This window comes from Perognathus longimembris, chromosome 9 (assembly GCF_023159225.1).
Source record: "Perognathus longimembris pacificus isolate PPM17 chromosome 9, ASM2315922v1, whole genome shotgun sequence".
Taxonomy (NCBI): domain Eukaryota; kingdom Metazoa; phylum Chordata; class Mammalia; order Rodentia; family Heteromyidae; genus Perognathus; species Perognathus longimembris.
In genome coordinates this window covers 73005153-73022973 of record NC_063169.1, presented here as the reverse complement: position 1 = coordinate 73022973, position 17821 = coordinate 73005153, and the positions used below count along the sequence as shown (strand labels likewise).

General features: G+C 51.5%; 1 protein-coding gene across 5 annotated transcripts in view; it reads right to left on the bottom strand.

Moving 5' to 3' along the window:
• Positions 1 to 10187: 10187 nt before the first annotated feature.
• Positions 10188 to 17821, bottom strand: part of Ermard (ER membrane associated RNA degradation) — a 37585-nt gene continuing 29951 nt past the window's right edge. The window contains exons 14-18 of one of the 5 annotated variants that reach the window (XM_048354468.1): positions 17576 to 17652; positions 16946 to 17071; positions 16409 to 16627; positions 15081 to 15194; positions 10188 to 10487 (exon numbers count right to left, since the gene is read on the bottom strand). In XM_048354468.1, coding sequence (XP_048210425.1) covers positions 10268 to 10487; positions 15081 to 15194; positions 16409 to 16627; positions 16946 to 17071; positions 17576 to 17652 — 756 coding nt within the window. In that variant the 3' untranslated portion in view covers positions 10188 to 10267. Of the gene's footprint in view, positions 10497 to 15080; positions 15195 to 16408; positions 16628 to 16945; positions 17072 to 17389; positions 17653 to 17821 lie in introns of those variants that run through there. The other 4 variants (XM_048354467.1, XR_007212171.1, XR_007212173.1 and 1 more) reach the window with 4 other exon arrangements.

Below are 17821 nucleotides of genomic sequence, written 5' to 3'. Positions count from 1 at the left end.
TGCAAATGAAAACAACCCTGAGATACCACCTCACTCCAGTTAGAATGGCCTATACTCTGAACTCAGGCAACAACAAATGCTGGAGGGGGTGCGGGGAAAGAGGAACCCTTCTCTATTGTTGGGGGGAGTGCAAATTAGTACAACCACTTTGGAGAACAGTATGGAGGTTCCTCAAAAAGCTCAACATAGACCTACCCTATGACCCAGCCATACCACTCCTAGGCATCCATCCTGAGCAACAGGTCCCAAGATATCAAAAAGACATCTTCACTTCCATGTTTATCGCTGCACAATTCACAACAGCCAAAATATGGAAACAACCCAGATGCCCCTCCACAGATGAATGGATCCAAAAAATATGGTACCTATACACAGTGGAATACTACATAGCGATTAGAAATGGTGAAATATTGTTATTCGCAGGGAAATGGTCAGAACTCGAACAAATAATGTTGAGCGAGACAAGCCTACAACACAGAAAACAAAGGGGCATGATCTCCTTGATATATGACTGTCAAGGTGGGGGAAGGGGGTCAGAGAGTAGAGACCAGGTCTGTGAAACCAAAAACTTCTTGTCAAATGGTATTTCCCACAGGTTTGGGTCAGCGACCCTACATTATGTAACTAAAACCAAACAATTACTCAACATATAAAGGTCAAAAATAGAACTCTCAGTGTATCACAATAGCTCAAAGGCTACATATGTACGTTCATATAAGACAAGGATAAGCAAACCCTATTGTCGACATTACATTTAAAGCCCTAGGCAAATTTCCTTTGGCGTAGGCCACGTGGCTACTGTATATGTTTTTGGCACACTGTGTGTTGTATATATGTCTACCTGACCTAGGGAAGGGAAAGAAAAACAGGGTGTAAGATATCACAAGAAATGTACACACTGCCCTACTATGTAACTGTACCCCTTTTGCACAACACCTTGTCAAAAAATGTTTAATTAATAAGTAAATTATAAAAAAAAGAACAGTGCTAGAGATTTCATGATACTTGATTTCAAATTATCTACAGAGCTATAATACTAAAAACAACTTGTTAGTGAGGGTTCCTATAGTGACTCATACCAATAATTCCAGTTATTTGAGAGGGAGGGATAAGACGATTATAGTTCCAGGCAAGCCTGGAGAAAAGTTAGCAAGACCTTCTCTCAAAAAACAAGCTGGATATGATAGATGACGCTTGCAATCCTAGCAGTTGGGAAGTAAATGTAGGAGGATCATGGTCTGAGGCTAGCCCAGGCCAGCCCTCCCTGAAAAACAAACCCTAGTACAACAACCCCCCTCAAGACCCTCTCTGAAAAACAAACCCTAGTAAAAAGGGATATCGGGCATGATAAAATGTTAGCACACTTGCCTAGAAAGTTCAAGGTCCTGAGTTCAAACCCATTATTGTCCCAAGCCCCAACAAACAACAACATCATTTTACTGACACAGAAATAGACACAAAAGTCAGTGAAATATAATAGAGAACCCATAAATAAACACATGCAGCTAGTCATCTGACAAATATGCCAGAAAAAGAAACATACATTATAGGATGGACAGCCTCTTCAACAGACAGTGCTGGGCAAACTGGACAATCATATTTGGAAATGGAAGCAAACTCTGGTACCAAACATCAATTCAAGAGTGACTAGACACGCTGGTACTGGCAGCTCAGGCCTGTAATCCTAGCTACACAGGAGGCTGAGATCTAAGGATCCTGGTTCAAAGCTTATCTCCAGTTAACCACTGGAAAACTGGAAGTGGTGCTCTGACTCAAAAGTGGTAGAGCACTAGTCTTGAGCAAAAGAGCTCAGAGACAGTGTCCAGTTCAAGCCCCCAACCACCACCACCACCACCACCACCAAGAGCAAACAGACAATGCTAAGGTTTGGACCTGTGAGCTGCTAGAAGAAACACAGGTGAAGCTTTAAGATACAGGCATAAGCAGTGCCTTTCTGAATAGGACTTCAATTGTTCAGGAAATCAGAACAAGGACTGACAAATGGGATTGTATCCAATTAAAAAGATTTTTTTTTGCACAAGAAAGAAAGCAATTGCTAATGGAGATGCAGCCTACAAAATGGGGACAATCTTTTCCAGCTTTTCATCTGACAGGAGGTTCATATTCAGATTGTATAAAGAGCTGGAAAAGTTAATGAAAGAACAAATAGTCTAATCAATAAATACGCAAATGATCTAAACAGATACTTTTCAAACAAAGTCAAATGACTAATAAATACATGAAATAAAGTACAATATCCTTAGCTATAAAATAAATGCAGATCAAAAATACATGGGGAGCTCAGTGTGGTGGCAAACACCTATAATCCCAATGCTCAGTGGGCAGAGGTAAGAGAATCACGAATGAGAGATCAGGCTGGACTATATACTAAAGAAACCTGCCACCTCAGGTATGGGGTGCATGCAGCTCTGCCCTGCAGGAGGAACCCCACATGGCTGCGGACCGTCCCTGCCACCCTGAAAGCTGGGCTGAGCTCACCGCAAATGGAACCTGCACACTTCTGCTGTGTCTTTCTTTTGTCTTTCTCCTCTCTGCTATCTGCTCTGCTGCATCTGAGCCCTGGAGGAGCATAACCCAGACCTGCAGCCTGCCTCGTGCCTTCCCGAACCAGTCACCAGACAGACAGAAGACCCATGCTGATAAGCCACACCTATGGGTGTGGGAACATGCATCCATGCCTAGAGGAGGCTGGCGCTACCAGTTCTTGGTGCTGGCCCTTTGGTCAGCAGCTCCTGGCCTGGAGATTTAATTGTACCGTTGGCATGTTCCATGCCCTTTGCTGACCTGAAGCCTCAGGGTCCAGGTCTGGCCTGCCAACTACAGCCTAATGCCCCCCTGTCCCTCGACTGGAGCCCACTTCCTGGTGGCTGAGGATTAATTCCAATGACAAATCTGGGGTCAGTCACACACAGTGAGGACAGCATGTAGCTCACCGAAATGTCTGTTCCTGGCACCACGGTTACAGGGACGCCCTGCCGCCCCTCCCCCAGCTGCCCTTCATGCTGGGGCCCAGTGTCACTTGTGCCAGAAACACCCCACAGCATCCCTGCCCTCATTCCCCCCCACCCCTGCCACCCCTGCTGGTGCCTCAAAGCTCCCCTGACACTGCGCTTTGAATGCAGTGTTTGGGCACAGTCCCTCTCACCTGCTGTTTCCAGCATGCTGAAAACAAATGGAAACAAAACTGGACCCCTGTGCAGATGGTGGGGTGGTCACAGTGTGAGCCAACTCTCATGGAGGTGCCCAGAGCCTTCCTCTGCATCCTAAGGGACCATCAGGTAAAACTGGAATGTTCTATCCTGTGTGCACATGCAGACATTCCAGGCTCACACAGCCGGGTGGCCCATCTGCCCTTCTGCCTCTGCACGAGACTCCTGGCCTCTGCAGACCAGAACCAAGGATTCCTAGTGCTTTGGGCTTGCAGTTCACAGCTTGGGTCAGAGCTTGGGAATTTAGTGCGGAAGTATTGGTAAGTTGGGACTGGCTTCGAGCCATGGAGGGGAGAGACTCTATCAGTTATGGAGGGTCAGGCCCGGTTCCTCCAGGGAACTGAACCTCAAGGTCCTGAGTTCCCCATACTTCACATTTGCCTACCAGGCAAGTACCAGGTCAGATGTTCAAATTCTTTCCAAGCAGAGTGACTCTATCAGGGCCACTGCTGCAAGGGCTCAATTTGGGGTACGAGGGCCTGAGGGAGAGGACACAGGGACAGCAGGTGTCTCCACCATGGAGACACCTGCACAGACATTGTATCACCGTGTCACAGCCAGGCCATAAGAAAAGTGAGGTTCTCACCATTTGTCTGCCAGGGGTGTCACATTGCAGGGGGCCTCCCTAAGGTGGGCCCCTCACGCCTTCCTATTCCTCCCTGACACAGCAGACCTCAGCTGCAGATCACACATAAACATGAGCAAAGATTCTCACCAGCTCACCCGACACCTTATCCATCAGCTAGTCCCAAAGCTCAGCCCATGGACACATGGAGATCAAAACTGTCAGCACTAACTTTTCTCCCACTTGTAAGTAAGAAGGTTTTGCCTCTGGAAAGGAGCAAGATCTAGAGTTAGAGACTGCCCTGTCATGACTAGAACTAAGATTTGGAACCTGCAAGATGCCGGGCCGCTCAGAAGGCCAGGAGCCAACACAGAGAATTGCTTATGAGACCTCATTCCTGGTAATCATTTAAGCAATATTGTCTTAAATGGACAGCAAGAACATGCCAGCCTATTTCAGTGAGGTTTTTTGAAGTAGCTTTAGGTATAGCCTGGAGCTGCTACATTAATTTTACCACAATGAAAGGCTCTCAGCTGCTTTTTAAGGCCTTTCAAAACTTTGTGAGGAGCTAGGGGTGTCTGGGCCTACCACCTGCATGGCACTCACAGGCCCTGCCTCTTCTAGACCCCGCAGACAGGCAGTGATATGAACTTGGCTCCACCACCCAGGGGCCATCTTTGGCTCTCCACGGCCTGCACACGCTCACTTTGTCACAGGCCTGTTTTTCACCTGTGAAATGGGTGGGAACAGCCCCCTCCGTGGTTATCAGGGGTTACTAGGCATCGGGAGATCTGAACTGCTCCAGCTGCACCAGTGTCATCAAACAGTCCCACACCTGAAGGAGCAGCTGCGGTGGGAGGCACAGCAGGTCTGTGCCAGATAAGACCAGGCAGCAAAAGGACCAGCTAGCATTCCTGGCGCCTCAACCCCTCCCAGGGAAATGGATCCCAGGTTTCCCGTGCCTCAGTTTCTACCCTCTTAAATACAGTTAATAATACTGTCTGTCTCAGAGGTAGTCACAGGTGTTGCAATTAATGATCGCAAAGAGCTTTGAAATAAATAAGCTTACTCGCAAGGGTGGTATTTAATATCTGTAATGACAAGTCTGAGCCTCCAGCTTCAAACTGTAATCACTGGTCCATAACTTAGTTTTATGATCGGCTTTTTTGAACTTAACATATTTCTGTTTAAATTAATTAAATGATACATCAGGAGTACTTCCTGCATCTGTCCAGGGCTTTATTTGGAGAAAAAAATAACTTAAGCTGCAATCTGGGTTACTTTAAACAGCCCCAATCACTTCATATAGGCAGCAAGGGGCAGGCAGGCTCAAGAGGCAGGGTAGGCAGCTCAGTAGCTTAGTTCCACTAAAATGTTTAGTGGGGCTATAAAGCAGACCACAGCCACTCCCTTCCACCAGTGTAAAGAATTTCCCTTTGACAGCCCATAAAAGCCTGCACAAATGCGCCCTCACGTGCCCAGGGACAGCCCCACTCCCCACTGCCCTGCCACAGCGGGAGATTTATGGGGATGCCAAGGTGCGAATTCAGCCTGCAGCTGAGCAGATGAGTAATTAGAAGACCATTTCCACCACAAACCTGCGCCCTCCTCCTCCTCTGTGCAGCTCAACCAGGTTCCTTTAAACAAAGGGCCTTCTGGGGGCAACATGTCCCCTGGGCTACAAATGCCGCACAGAACAGTGGTCTCCGACAGTGACCTTGGCACTTCCTGGCTTTCCTGTGACCACTGGCCATGATGCTATCCTTCCTCAGAATTGTTTCACAGAGTATTCCTCCAGAGCCAATCTTTCTTTGTGGGAATAAAACATTTCTAGACATTTGTTCTTGTATTTCACCAATACATACACAAGTGGATGGGAATTCCATGTTCTGTGGGCCTGTTCTGGACCAGTGGTTCACTTTCCCTGTCCCAGGAAACCTTCCATTTGCAACCAAAGAAAGGAAGAATATGGTTTTCCAGAACTTACAGTCTTTACTACCTTTCTTCCTTACTGCCTGTATAAAACTCTAGCTCACACAGCCTTACCTATTCCATTCCCTAACAAAGAGCGCCACCCTGTGTCTTACTAAAGAAACACAAGCAACATCACAATACAGGTCCAGCCAGTTCTACTGATGGAACCACATTGTGCTCCAAAGATGCAAAGCTTATTCACATGAATAGTTTCATGCCAAAACTGCTGAACAAACTGAGTGAGATACAGACCTTAAGGGAATGCTGTTTAGTCAGCTGCACAGACAATGCAAGGGGGGCGGGGGAAGAGGGGAAGCATGGTTGCCAGAACCACATGCCAGCCATGGCTAAAGGTACTTTTGGAAGACAACTATGCTCACCATGCTGCACCAAAGGCACTTTTTACAGAACCAAAATCATCCTTGACATGAGCCTAGTAGCCATTCCCAACTTCAGTTATATAGGCTGGGCAGAGCTTCTGACAGGAAGGGGGAAGTCTGCAGAGGATTTGGGGGGCAGCATTCTCAAAACATCTAAACCATCCTGTGGTTGAGTGTGTGTGTGCACAGATGCATGCACATGCACACACGCATGCGTGCCACACACACACACATTGTAGCTTAGTAGGAGGGAATCCAAATTGGCCCTTCCCTCACCGTACATTGGAATAATCAAATAGGAGCTCCACTCTTAGGAAGGAGGGGGCAAAGCACTCCCCAGAATCCTTTCACCTGGCCTCACACCATCAAATTCAGAAATAGGTACCATCACTTTCAAGAAGCTGCCATTGAAGCAGTTGCCAGGAGTTAAGTAACTTGCTCATGAGCCTCGTAAGCAGTCTTTACTCCAGCAGATCCAGCCAACTGAGCCTGTAGCCCTGCAGCCCCACCTTCCTCTTCCAGGCTGACTGTGTGTTGGTCCCTCATGCCTCTGTGTCCTACTAGGCTGGCTCTTGAAGTGGTTGGTATCTTTTGGTGGCAGGGACTTGAGAGGAATGACTCAGTCCCAAAGGTTCAGGAAGAGCCACCACGAGCCCCAAAAGAGGAAGCAGGCTGCCTTAGGCTCTTTGGGTCCTTCTCCATCTGTTGGCTTATGGTGCACCTCCTCACTTTGCAGTCCGGCCTCCCAGTCCCAGGTTGTCCTCAGAATCTCTGAGTCATTCTTTGCACACGCAGCCGTGGTACGGGGCTGAGGATGCAGCATGCTCATCTGACAGCTGTTTAGATACAGAGCAATTGGTCTCATGTCACACACACTGCAAGTGAGTGATCATTCTCAACTTCTATCGCCTGGCCAGGCATCGCACTTCTGCATTTGTTAGATTCACGGATGATAAAATATTTATTTTGAATGAAAAAATTCCAACGAATCGTGAATTCTGCCACAAAGTATATCTCTTCTTCAGAGAAAAACACAGGGTATAATTTTTTAAATCACGTACTACTTAAAAAGAAATGTACTCATTACCTGACTTATATAACTGCAACCCCTCTGTATATCACCTTTACTATCCCGCAATGGCTCATGCGAAGTCTTGAGTCCAATACAATTCCTAGAACAGAAAAGCCCTTTGAGAACAGAAGCCAGTAACCACACTGGCTTCCAATTCGGGGGGGGGGGGGGGTTCACAGGAACTCACACACTCCATGGCCACTCAGGGTGGCTGTGTTGATCTAAACATGCACAGCATCTAGGCCAGGCCTCCTGGGACCTGGCTGTGATTCCGTCTATGATGAGGCCTCCTCCCTGGCACCCCAAAGAAGCACTGTCCATGCAGGTCTGTGCCACTGGTCAGCATGCAGCTTTTCCTGTGGCTTGAATGTGCAGTTCAAGAAAGCATGTCAAGTGGGAATGGCTCCTGAGACATCCGAGTGAGCAGTCAGTCTCTGGTGGTCTTTCTGAAGGTGGATCCTCCACAGGACCTTCCAGAGGCCCCCATGGGTGCACTGTTCTGCAGAAGCCGGCAGCCCCAGGCTGCACCCGATGGCCCACACCATCGGGGAAAAGGAGTGTGCCGCAGGGCTTGGGTGAGCAGCCAGCTACCACAGAATGGAGGATCGGGATAGAATTGAGATTCTCTGGGGAAACTTGATTATTTCCAAATCCAATGATACTAGAACCAAGTACCCAAACAAGCATGGGTGACAATGGGAATGGGATTGAGTCATCCTCTCAGGGTAGAACCACAAAGGTCAACCTACCAGGGGAGGGCCAGCCCCAGGAGGCGAGGGGCTGGAGCAGGTCATAGGGAAAAGTTTAAAACACCAAGTTCAGATCACCAGGTGGAAGACAAGACAAGCAGCAGCTCTTTATGTCCTTTCCACCATCTAATAATACAGATATCAATCTGTCAACCCATTTTTTCTTTCTCAATCCTAAGAGGACAATCGTCACCTGTGTGAGACAAAGCTCTAATGTCTTCATAAGTTGTGTAGTATTTTATTCTCTCATCCCTAAGTCCAACTGAGAGAGTCGTGGGCTTGAGTTGACAAAGGGACAGCAGATTGTGCCAGGCTGCTCCCATGGGGCACGCCCAAGCCCCGCCCCCTGCCCTCCCCCTCCCCCGTGCTCCAACAGGGAACTCCCCAGCCCCCCATGTCCCCAGGGGGCACTTCCCAGCCCCTCCCGTGCTCCCACGGGGCACTTCCCAGCCCCCCCCCCCCCAATGCTCCCACAGGACACTCCCCAGCCCCTCCTGTGCTCCCACAGGGCACTCCCCAGCCCCTTCTGTGCTCCCCCAGGACACTCCCCAGCCCCCTTGCTCCCCAGGGCACTTCCCAGCCCCTCCCCTGCTCCCACAGGGCACTTCCCAGCCTCCCCTGTGCTCCCACAGGACACTCCTCAGCCCCCCATGTCCCCAGGGGGCACTTCCCAGCCCCCCCGTGCTCCCACAGGACACTCCCCAGCCCCTCCTGTGCTCCCACAGGACACTCCCCAGCCCCCCGTGCTCCCACAGGGCACTCCCCAGCCCCCGTGCTCCCACAGGGCACTCCCCAGCCCCCGTGCTCCCACAGGACACTCCCCAGCCCCCCGTGCTCCCACGGGGCACTCCCCAGCCCCCCATGTCCCCAGGGGGCACTTCCCAGCCCCCCCCCCCCGTGCTCCCACAGGACACTCCCCAGCCCCTCCTGTGCTCCCACAGGGCACTCCCCAGCCCCCCGTGCTCCCACAGGGCACTCTCCAGCCCCTCCCGTGCTCCCACAGGACACTCTCCAGCCCCTCCTGTGCTCCCACAGGACACTCTCCAGCCCCTCCTGTGCTCCCACAGGGCACTCTCCAGCCCCTCCTGTGCTCCCACAGGGCACTCTCCAGCCCCTCCCGTGCTCCCACAGGACACTCCCCAGCCCCTCCTGTGTTCCCACAGGGCACTCTCCAGCCCCTCCTGTGCTCCCACAGGGCACTCTCCAGCCCCTCCCGTGCTCCCACAGGGCACTCCCCAGCCCCCGTGCTCCCACAGGGCACTTCCCAGCCCCTGTGCTCCCACAGGACACTCCCCAGCCCCTCCTGTGCTCCCACAGGACACTCTCCAGCCCCTCCTGTGCTCCCACAGGGCACTCTCCAGCCCCTCCTGTGCTCCCACAGGGCACTCCCCAGCCCCTCCTGTGCTCCCACAGGGCACTCCCCAGCCCCTCCCGTGCTCCCACAGGGCACTCCCCAGCCCCTCCTGTGCTCCCACAGGACACTCCCCAGCCCCTCCTGTGCTCCCACAGGGCACTCTCCAGACCACAGGATTTCAGCAGCCCCAATACATGAGACATGAGACAGAACATATGTGTGAGGTGACTACAGCTACACCTAGGCACGGTCTGTAAGGTGGTGAGACCAGCATGCTGCATGTATATACAGAAATACAATCAGGTTAGCACAGCCTCATTGAATTTCCTGAAAGCCCCTAGCTGTGCTGCTGCTGCTAGCTATGGCATATGACTGTCTTTCTAGGTGTGCAAAGGACTGGGTGATTCTTGAAGGAGCATCTGGTCCAGATAAAAGCAGCTTAGCAGGGAATCCCTGGGAGCTGGTGACAGGCTCAAGCTGAACCAGGAGTGCTGACCTCCTCCCCCTCCAATGCTCAGGCCTGGATCAAACCTGGAAATCACACTCCTGCCAAAGGCTGCCCAGCTCTAAGCCTCACTACCCATACAACCTTCCAGAAACTATTTGTCAGTGCCCACCTACCAGATGTGGACAGATCAACCTGGTGTACCTCTGGGGATGGGCTATTACCCGCTCCTATCAGTCAGCTCGTGCTGACCTCCCTGACCCTGACCAGTGATCACTGTCAAGGACAGGTATGTGGCCACCCCTCAGGGGTCTGTCATGAGGAGACAGACCCAAACCTACTGCAGCTGATGGCTGCCACAGAGTTCAGCCTCAAGGTAACCCCAACAGGCAAACAAGAAAACTACAGAAAGCACCACTTGAACCTTGATCAAACAGACCCTGAAACCTACTCCCAGCATTGAATATTAACATACTCCTTGTTCACAGCTATATAAGCTTAGGGGTTTTTGGTTATAACTGACTTACATATCTTTTCACATGACTGTACTTGGGGATCTGTCTTGGCTAAATGTATTAACATTTGTTTTGTCTCACTAAAAGTCCAAATTTTCAACAAAGCTGCATGTGTAAGAACGATGGTTTCATTCCATTTGTTCTTTTCTTGGCTGGTGTAGGCCACAAGGTTCTCAGTGTATTGCAAGATTGACTTTAAAAACCTGTTGAAAAAGAAAGCAATTAATTTCTTGGCCCATTCATTATAAAATGCAAAAAAAAAAAAATAGGTGTCTTCTCTTTCTTCTTGGAATTAGTCCTAGAGTTAAACAGTACTTGGTTTTTATCTGTAGATTCAAGGGAAAAATGGTTGCAAAATGAAAATAAGAGAACACATATAACAGAAAATCCAAAGCACTGCTAAGTCAATGCCATCCGGAGAGTTATGAAACACAATGTCTTCTCTCATTTTCAACTTCCGACTTGGTGGTTCTGTGGGGCTATGTGGGCCAGACTGACAGGAGAGGAGCGGGGTGCTGGTCCGAGAGGGCAGGGAGCTGGGCACGGGACCTCCTGGGCGTCAGACACCCTGCACACTGCCACCTTCCTCCCTAACTCAGGGTCTCAGGAGAGGCATGCAGACAGCTGCTGCTGCTGCTCATGTGTTTCCTACAAGACGGCGGGAAGCAGGTGCTCTGACCAAGGAGACTAAAGGCCACTTTTACTTTTTCAAAGTTCTCCTCAAAGTGTCCCAAGATTTGCGTTTCCCCAACTTCATACCTTGAAACTTTTCAAACCTGAACACAAAAAGAATGCCAGTGAAGTCCAGACCCTCCATGTAGGAGGGCCTTCCACGTCCTCCCCGGCACACTCACCAGTCCTCCACGCCGTGCACGCTTCCCTGCACACTCACCAGTCCTCCACGCCGTGCACACTCCCCGGCACACTCACCAGTCCTCCACGTCGTGCACACTTCCCCCCGCACACTCACCAGTCCTCCACGTCCTCCCCGGCACACTCACCAGTCCTCCACACCGTGCACACTCCCCAGCACACTTACCAGTCCTCCACGCCGTGCACACTCCCTGGCACACTCACCAGTCCTCCACGCCGTGCACAGCTTCCCGGCACACTCACCAGTCCTCCACGCCGTGCACAGCTTCCCTGCACACTCACCAGTCCTCCACGCCGTGCACACTCCCCGGCACACTCACCAGTCCTCCACATTGTGCACGCTCCCCTGCACACTCACCAGTCCTCCACGCCGTGCACAGCTTCCCTGCACACTCACCAGTCCTCCACGCCGTGCACGCTCCCCGGCACACTCACCAGTCCTCCACGCCGTGCACACTCCCCCCTACACTCACCAGTCCTCCACGTCGTGCACAGCTTCCCTGCACACTCACCAGTCCTCCACATTGTGCACACTCCCCTGCACACTCACCAGTCCTCCACGCCGTGCACAGCTTCCCTGCACACTCACCAGTCCTCCACGTCGTGCACAGCTTCCCTGCACACTCACCAGTCCTCCACGCCGTGCACACTCCCCGGCACACTCACCAGTCCTCCACATTGTGCACGCTCCCCTGCACACTCACCAGTCCTCCACGCCGTGCACAGCTTCCCTGCACACTCACCAGTCCTCCACGCCGTGCACGCTCCCCGGCACACTCACCAGTCCTCCACGCCGTGCACACTCCCCCCTACACTCACCAGTCCTCCACGTCGTGCACAGCTTCCCTGCACACTCACCAGTCCTCCACATTGTGCACACTCCCCTGCACACTCACCAGTCCTCCACGCCGTGCACAGCTTCCCTGCACACTCACCAGTCCTCCACGCCGTGCACAGCTTCCCTGCACACTCACCAGTCCTCCACGCCGTGCACACTCCCCGGCACACTCACCAGTCCTCCACATTGTGCACGCTCCCCTGCACACTCACCAGTCCTCCACGCCGTGCACAGCTTCCCTGCACACTCACCAGTCCTCCACGCCGTGCACGCTCCCCGGCACACTCACCAGTCCTCCACGCCGTGCACACTCCCCCCTACACTCACCAGTCCTCCACGTCGTGCACAGCTTCCCTGCACACTCACCAGTCCTCCACATTGTGCACACTCCCCTGCACACTCACCAGTCCTCCACGCCGTGCACAGCTTCCCTGCACACTCACCAGTCCTCCACGCCGTGCACAGCTTCCCTGCACACTCACCAGTCCTCCACGCCGTGCACACTCCCCGGCACACTCACCAGTCCTCCACATTGTGCACGCTCCCCTGCACACTCACCAGTCCTCCACGCCATGCACAGCTTCCCTGCACACTCACCAGTCCTCCACGCCGTGCACAGCTTCCCTGCACACTCACCAGTCCTCCACGCCGTGCACAGCTTCCCTGCACTCACCAGTCCTCCACGTCGTGCACACTCCCCTGCACACTCGCCAGTCCTCCACACCGTGCACACCTCCCCTGCACACTCACCAGTCCTCTACGCCGTGCACAGCTTCCCTGCACACTCACCAGTCCTCCACGCCGTGCACACTCCCCGGCACACTCACCAGTCCTCCACGTCGTGCACACTCCCCGGCACACTCACCAGTCCTCCACGTCCTCCCTGGCACACTCACCAGTCCTCCACGCCATGCACAGCTTCCCTGCACACTCACCAGTCCTCCACATTGTGCACAGCTTCCCTGCACACTCGCCAGTCCTCCACGCCATGCACAGCTTCCCTGCACACTCACCAGTCCTCCACTGTACACACCTCCCCTGCACACTCACCAGTCCTCCACATTGTGCACAGCTTCCCTGCACACTCGCCAGTCCTCCACGCCATGCATACCTCCCCTGCACACTCACCAATCCTCCACGCCGTGCACAGCTTCCCTGCACACTCACCAGTCCTCCACTGTACACACCTCCCCTGCACACTCACCAGTCCTCCACATTGTGCACACCTCCACACCTCCCCTGAACACTCACCAGTTCTCATTGTGCACACCTCCCCTGCACACTCACCAGTCCTCCACATTGTGCACACCTCCCCTGAACACTCACCAGTCCTCCACATTGTGCACACCTCCACACCTCCCCTGAACACTCACCAGTCCTCCACTGTACACACCTCCCCTGCACACTCACCAGTCCTCCACATTGTGCACACCTCCACACCTCCCCTGAACACTCACCAGTTCTTTGTGCACACCTCCCCTGCACACTCGCCAGTCCTCCACATTGTGCACACCTCCCCTGCACACTCACCAGTCCTCCACATTGTGCACACCTCCCCTGAACACTCACCAGTTCTCATTGTGCACAACTTCCCTGCACACTCGCCAGTCCTCCACATTGTGCACACCTCCCTTGCACACTCACCAGTTGTCATCGTGCACACCTCCCCTGCACACTCACCAGTTCTCATCGTGCACACTGCCCCCTGCCCCCTCATCAGTCTTCTATGTTGTACACACCATAGCACACACACTCACCAGTCCTCCACGTTGTGCACACCTCCCCCGGCACACTCACTAGTCCTCCACATCATGCACACACCCCTGCACACTCACAAGTCTTCCACATTGTGCATGCTGGCACTTCACTCTCACAAGATTTGGCGCTTCTGTGTATTAAATGCCAAAGGCATGTTTTTACACCCACGTCATTATTCGCAGGCGTCTCTGCTGCCTGTCAAGCACTGCTGAAAGGCAACTAAGACACAGAGACTTTGTGGGAAGCGGCAGGAGGCTGCAGTCACAGCAGCTGCACCCTAGCACAAGCCAGCATAGACGCAGCCCTGCCCACAGGGCCCCCCTCAGCTCTGTAATCTCTGGTTCAAGGTGGGCCACATAGGGTTCCACCAACTTTCAGAGCATTACATCTGGACAGCTCTGAAAAGTAGGCATCACGAATCTGAAGCTATTTGTGTCATTTGGACATGTCAGGGATTGCCAATGCCCAGCCTCCATGCCCTCTGCAACAGCAGGTACCAGGGAGTGACACAGACAGTACCTGCCTTCTGCCTTGATGCCCATCCTGCAGCTTGGACCTGATGCCATGCCACGTGGTACAGAATGTAGAGTTCTGGAAGGACCCACGCACACTAAACTATGTTAAATTTTGTGAAGCAGGCCCATACCGGTGTTGGCCTCAAATGTTCACAAGCTAGTACTGCTAGTAAGCAGTACAATTCTCAGAGAACTGCTAAAGATCCATCAGAATCCATGAAAGGTTAAAAAAAAGTCTTCAAAGAATAACCTATCAGAGTGAAAATTGGGTCTTGTGTTTGATCTCTGGTGGTCCTGGGGACTGAACTCAGGGCCTCATGCTTGTTGGCAGCCACACAGTTTCCAAGGCAGTGTCTTGCTTTATGCCCAGGTCGACCTGAACTGTGATCCTCTCATTTGTTGCCATCCTGTCCAGCTATTGTGGTCACAGAAGTGTGACACTACCCCCCCCCTCCCCGCCATTGTGGTCACAGAGGTGTGACACTACCCCCAGCCATTGTGGTACTAGAGGTGTGACACTACCCCCAGCCATTGTGGTACTAGAGGTGTGACACTACCCCCAGCCATTGTGGTCACAGAGGTGTGACACTACCCCCAGCCATTGTGGTAATAGAGGTGTGACACTACCCCCAGCCATTGGTTGATAACACCCCAATAAACTTTTTATGCCCCAACGGCTACAAACCCTGATCCTTCTTATTTCTGCCTCCCAAGTGGACAGGATTCTATTTTTACCCTGCCTAAGTAGATATAAAAATTATTTGAAATAATCCAAGCATGGAGGTTTCATTTGTTAAGCAGAGAACACTTACTTTAGATATTTCTGATATTCATGAGCATCTTTTCCACAGACGAAATGAATGTTGACCAGTTCCAACACAACAAACAATAAAATCAGGTACAGCACAGGAGACAGAAGCCTAGTACTGAGAAGGAGACAGTAGGTTACCATCTGACAAGTAACCATTTTCTTGCATTCACAGGAGATAGCAAGTTTCACCTATCACCTTCTTCAAGCACCTTAATTCAAAGCTCTGGAAAGATGGTACCCTAGGCACTGTAGGCCCTGTGCCTTACACCTGCCCCGCAGCCCCCACAGGAGTGCTCAGTCTAGTCCATCTTCTCCCTAACCTCAGTGTACCAGGTGTCTTCCCACTGTCTGGGAGTAGCACCTCCCTTGAGTCTGGCCAGTTGTGGCTACTGTCTGTACCAATGCTCCGCCTCTGAGAACACCAGCGGCTCCTGTACATCCCAATACTTGCCTGACAACACTTGAGGCTACTACCCACCAATGCTATGCCTCTAAGAACATGGGTGGCTACTGTCCACCAGCGCTGTGCCTTTGAGAACACAGGTGGCTACTGCCCAAACCAATGCTCTGCCTCTGACAACACCGGTAGCTACTGTCCACCAAGGCTGTGCCTCTGACAACACTGGCAGCTACTGTCCATCCCAACACTGTGTCTCTGACAACACCAGCGGCTGACAACACCAACAATGCTGTGCCTGAGAACAGCCTGGTTTGGCCAATACCAAGCCTTATGCTTTGGACTTGTGCTCCTGACTGCCTCCTAGTAGCTTTCTTACAACCTTGCAATCAAAAACTCTCACAAGGAGAAAAAAGTGGCTTAAATATGAAAGTATATTTAATGCTACCAAACTCAAAGAAATTCCAATTAAAAGCAGGTCTTATTTTCCCCATGAAAGCAGTAAAGGGGTTCAAGATCAGTTGAATTTAGGAGGGTTGTGAAGTTCCAACATGCCTTTATAAACTGCAGGAGTATAAACTTATGAGCAGCTTCCAGAAGGAGATCCCTCAAAGTCCTCTGATGGGTATAGGAACACTCCTGTTAGTCAACCTAAACGTTTATAGATTTGTCCAAAATGGCCGTTTCTCTGGGGTGTAGCGCATTTTAACACATAAAGGAACCACAGTGCTGACAAATGCAACTGAACATGCTGCTAGGTTTTAAGTCAATATTCATTTGGTGGGTAGTACCCACACTCCACATTCCAAACTTACAAGCACTATTTCAAAACAGCGGTGTTGTAAATTAATTCTCTGATGTAATGCAGCGGGAAGGGTGAACACATGTCAAACCCAGCCGAGCTGAGAGCTCTCCCATAGCAGTGAACGTACCTGTGCAGCATGTGCAGATAGTTCTGTCGCTGCCTCGAGCGCAGGTTCCGCTCCACCCACTGCTTGTGCCTCAGTTGCAAGGAGACCGCCACCTGGCTAGACACGCGCTGGCACTGGGAACCGATGCTGCGAAGCACGGCCAGCACCTCCAGGACGGCTCTGGGGCAGAACAGGGTGGGGATGCGTGTGCAGCAGAGTCTGCGGAGCATCTGGGGCCACCTGCAAGTGAAAGCAGGCTGTCAGGAGCGTGCCCACCAAAGCCTCAGGCCAGCTCTACACCTTCACACCTCGGTAAGGGCCACAGAGGCCGTGGGATAGTCTGAAGCACACATGGAGCACAAGGCAGTGATAAATGAGGGTTAACTGTGGTGAACAGAGTAAATATTTATAGCTTTGTCAGACACTCCTATGCTTAAACAGAGACTGAACTGTCCAAAACCCCTCATGGGGTTGTATCCACAGAAGTTAAGACAGACAACACCAAGTAGGCTAGACTTGCTACAGCGTCAGCAGTCCTTACGGTGTGCCGGCACTCACTCGGCAGTGGGAGGACCATCTGTGTCCCTGATAGCACAGAGATTCGCAGGCACATGGTGACAGAGCTCACATATAATCTTTGTAATTAATGAATAGCAGGCACATGTTTCAGAGTCACCTCCCAATCTGAAACAGACAATATTCAAAGACACACTACTTTAAATGCCACTATAATAACAACAACGTTCACTTTAATGTTCAATGAGCAATCAACTTCATCTGAAGCTTAGTTTCACAAAGAAAGGTAAAAATCAATGACAGATGTACACCATTGGGAGCAAAGGTACACATAGCCCGTCCACATTACTCCACAGTGTGAATATGCCTATAACATTGGGGTCCCAAGTCTGTATTGCCAACCCCTCTTCATCCTGAGTTCAGACTCCTACTTCTTCTAAGAAGTTCTTGGTGGGTGCCTCTTCCCCTCCATGCCCCCATACCTACCTCCAGTCTATGCTCCACCTGGAAGATCACCTCAGCCAGGCTTCTTGCTGGCACATGCCTGCAGCAGCCGGCCAGACCTAACAGCTCCCCTTCTTATCCATGTTCCAACAGCCCCAAGGAAAAAAGAGCTCTTGGCACTGGCTATACCTGATACCTGGACAGTCTGTGCAGCCTGAGACAACTTACCTGATGGATTCCTGACCAAGTTCTTCTGGTAAAGGCAGCAAAGGCCAAATCCTGATGCTTTCCTCACAGCTCAGCACCTGGAAGAAACATTTAATTGCTGGGTTTTGTTTTGTTTTTGCCAATATTAGGGCTTTAACTCAGAGACGGAACACTATTCCTAAGCTTTGTCACTCATGACTGGCACTCTATCATTTGAGCCATAGTTCCATTTCTAGGTTTTTGGAGGTTAATTGTAGATAAAACTTA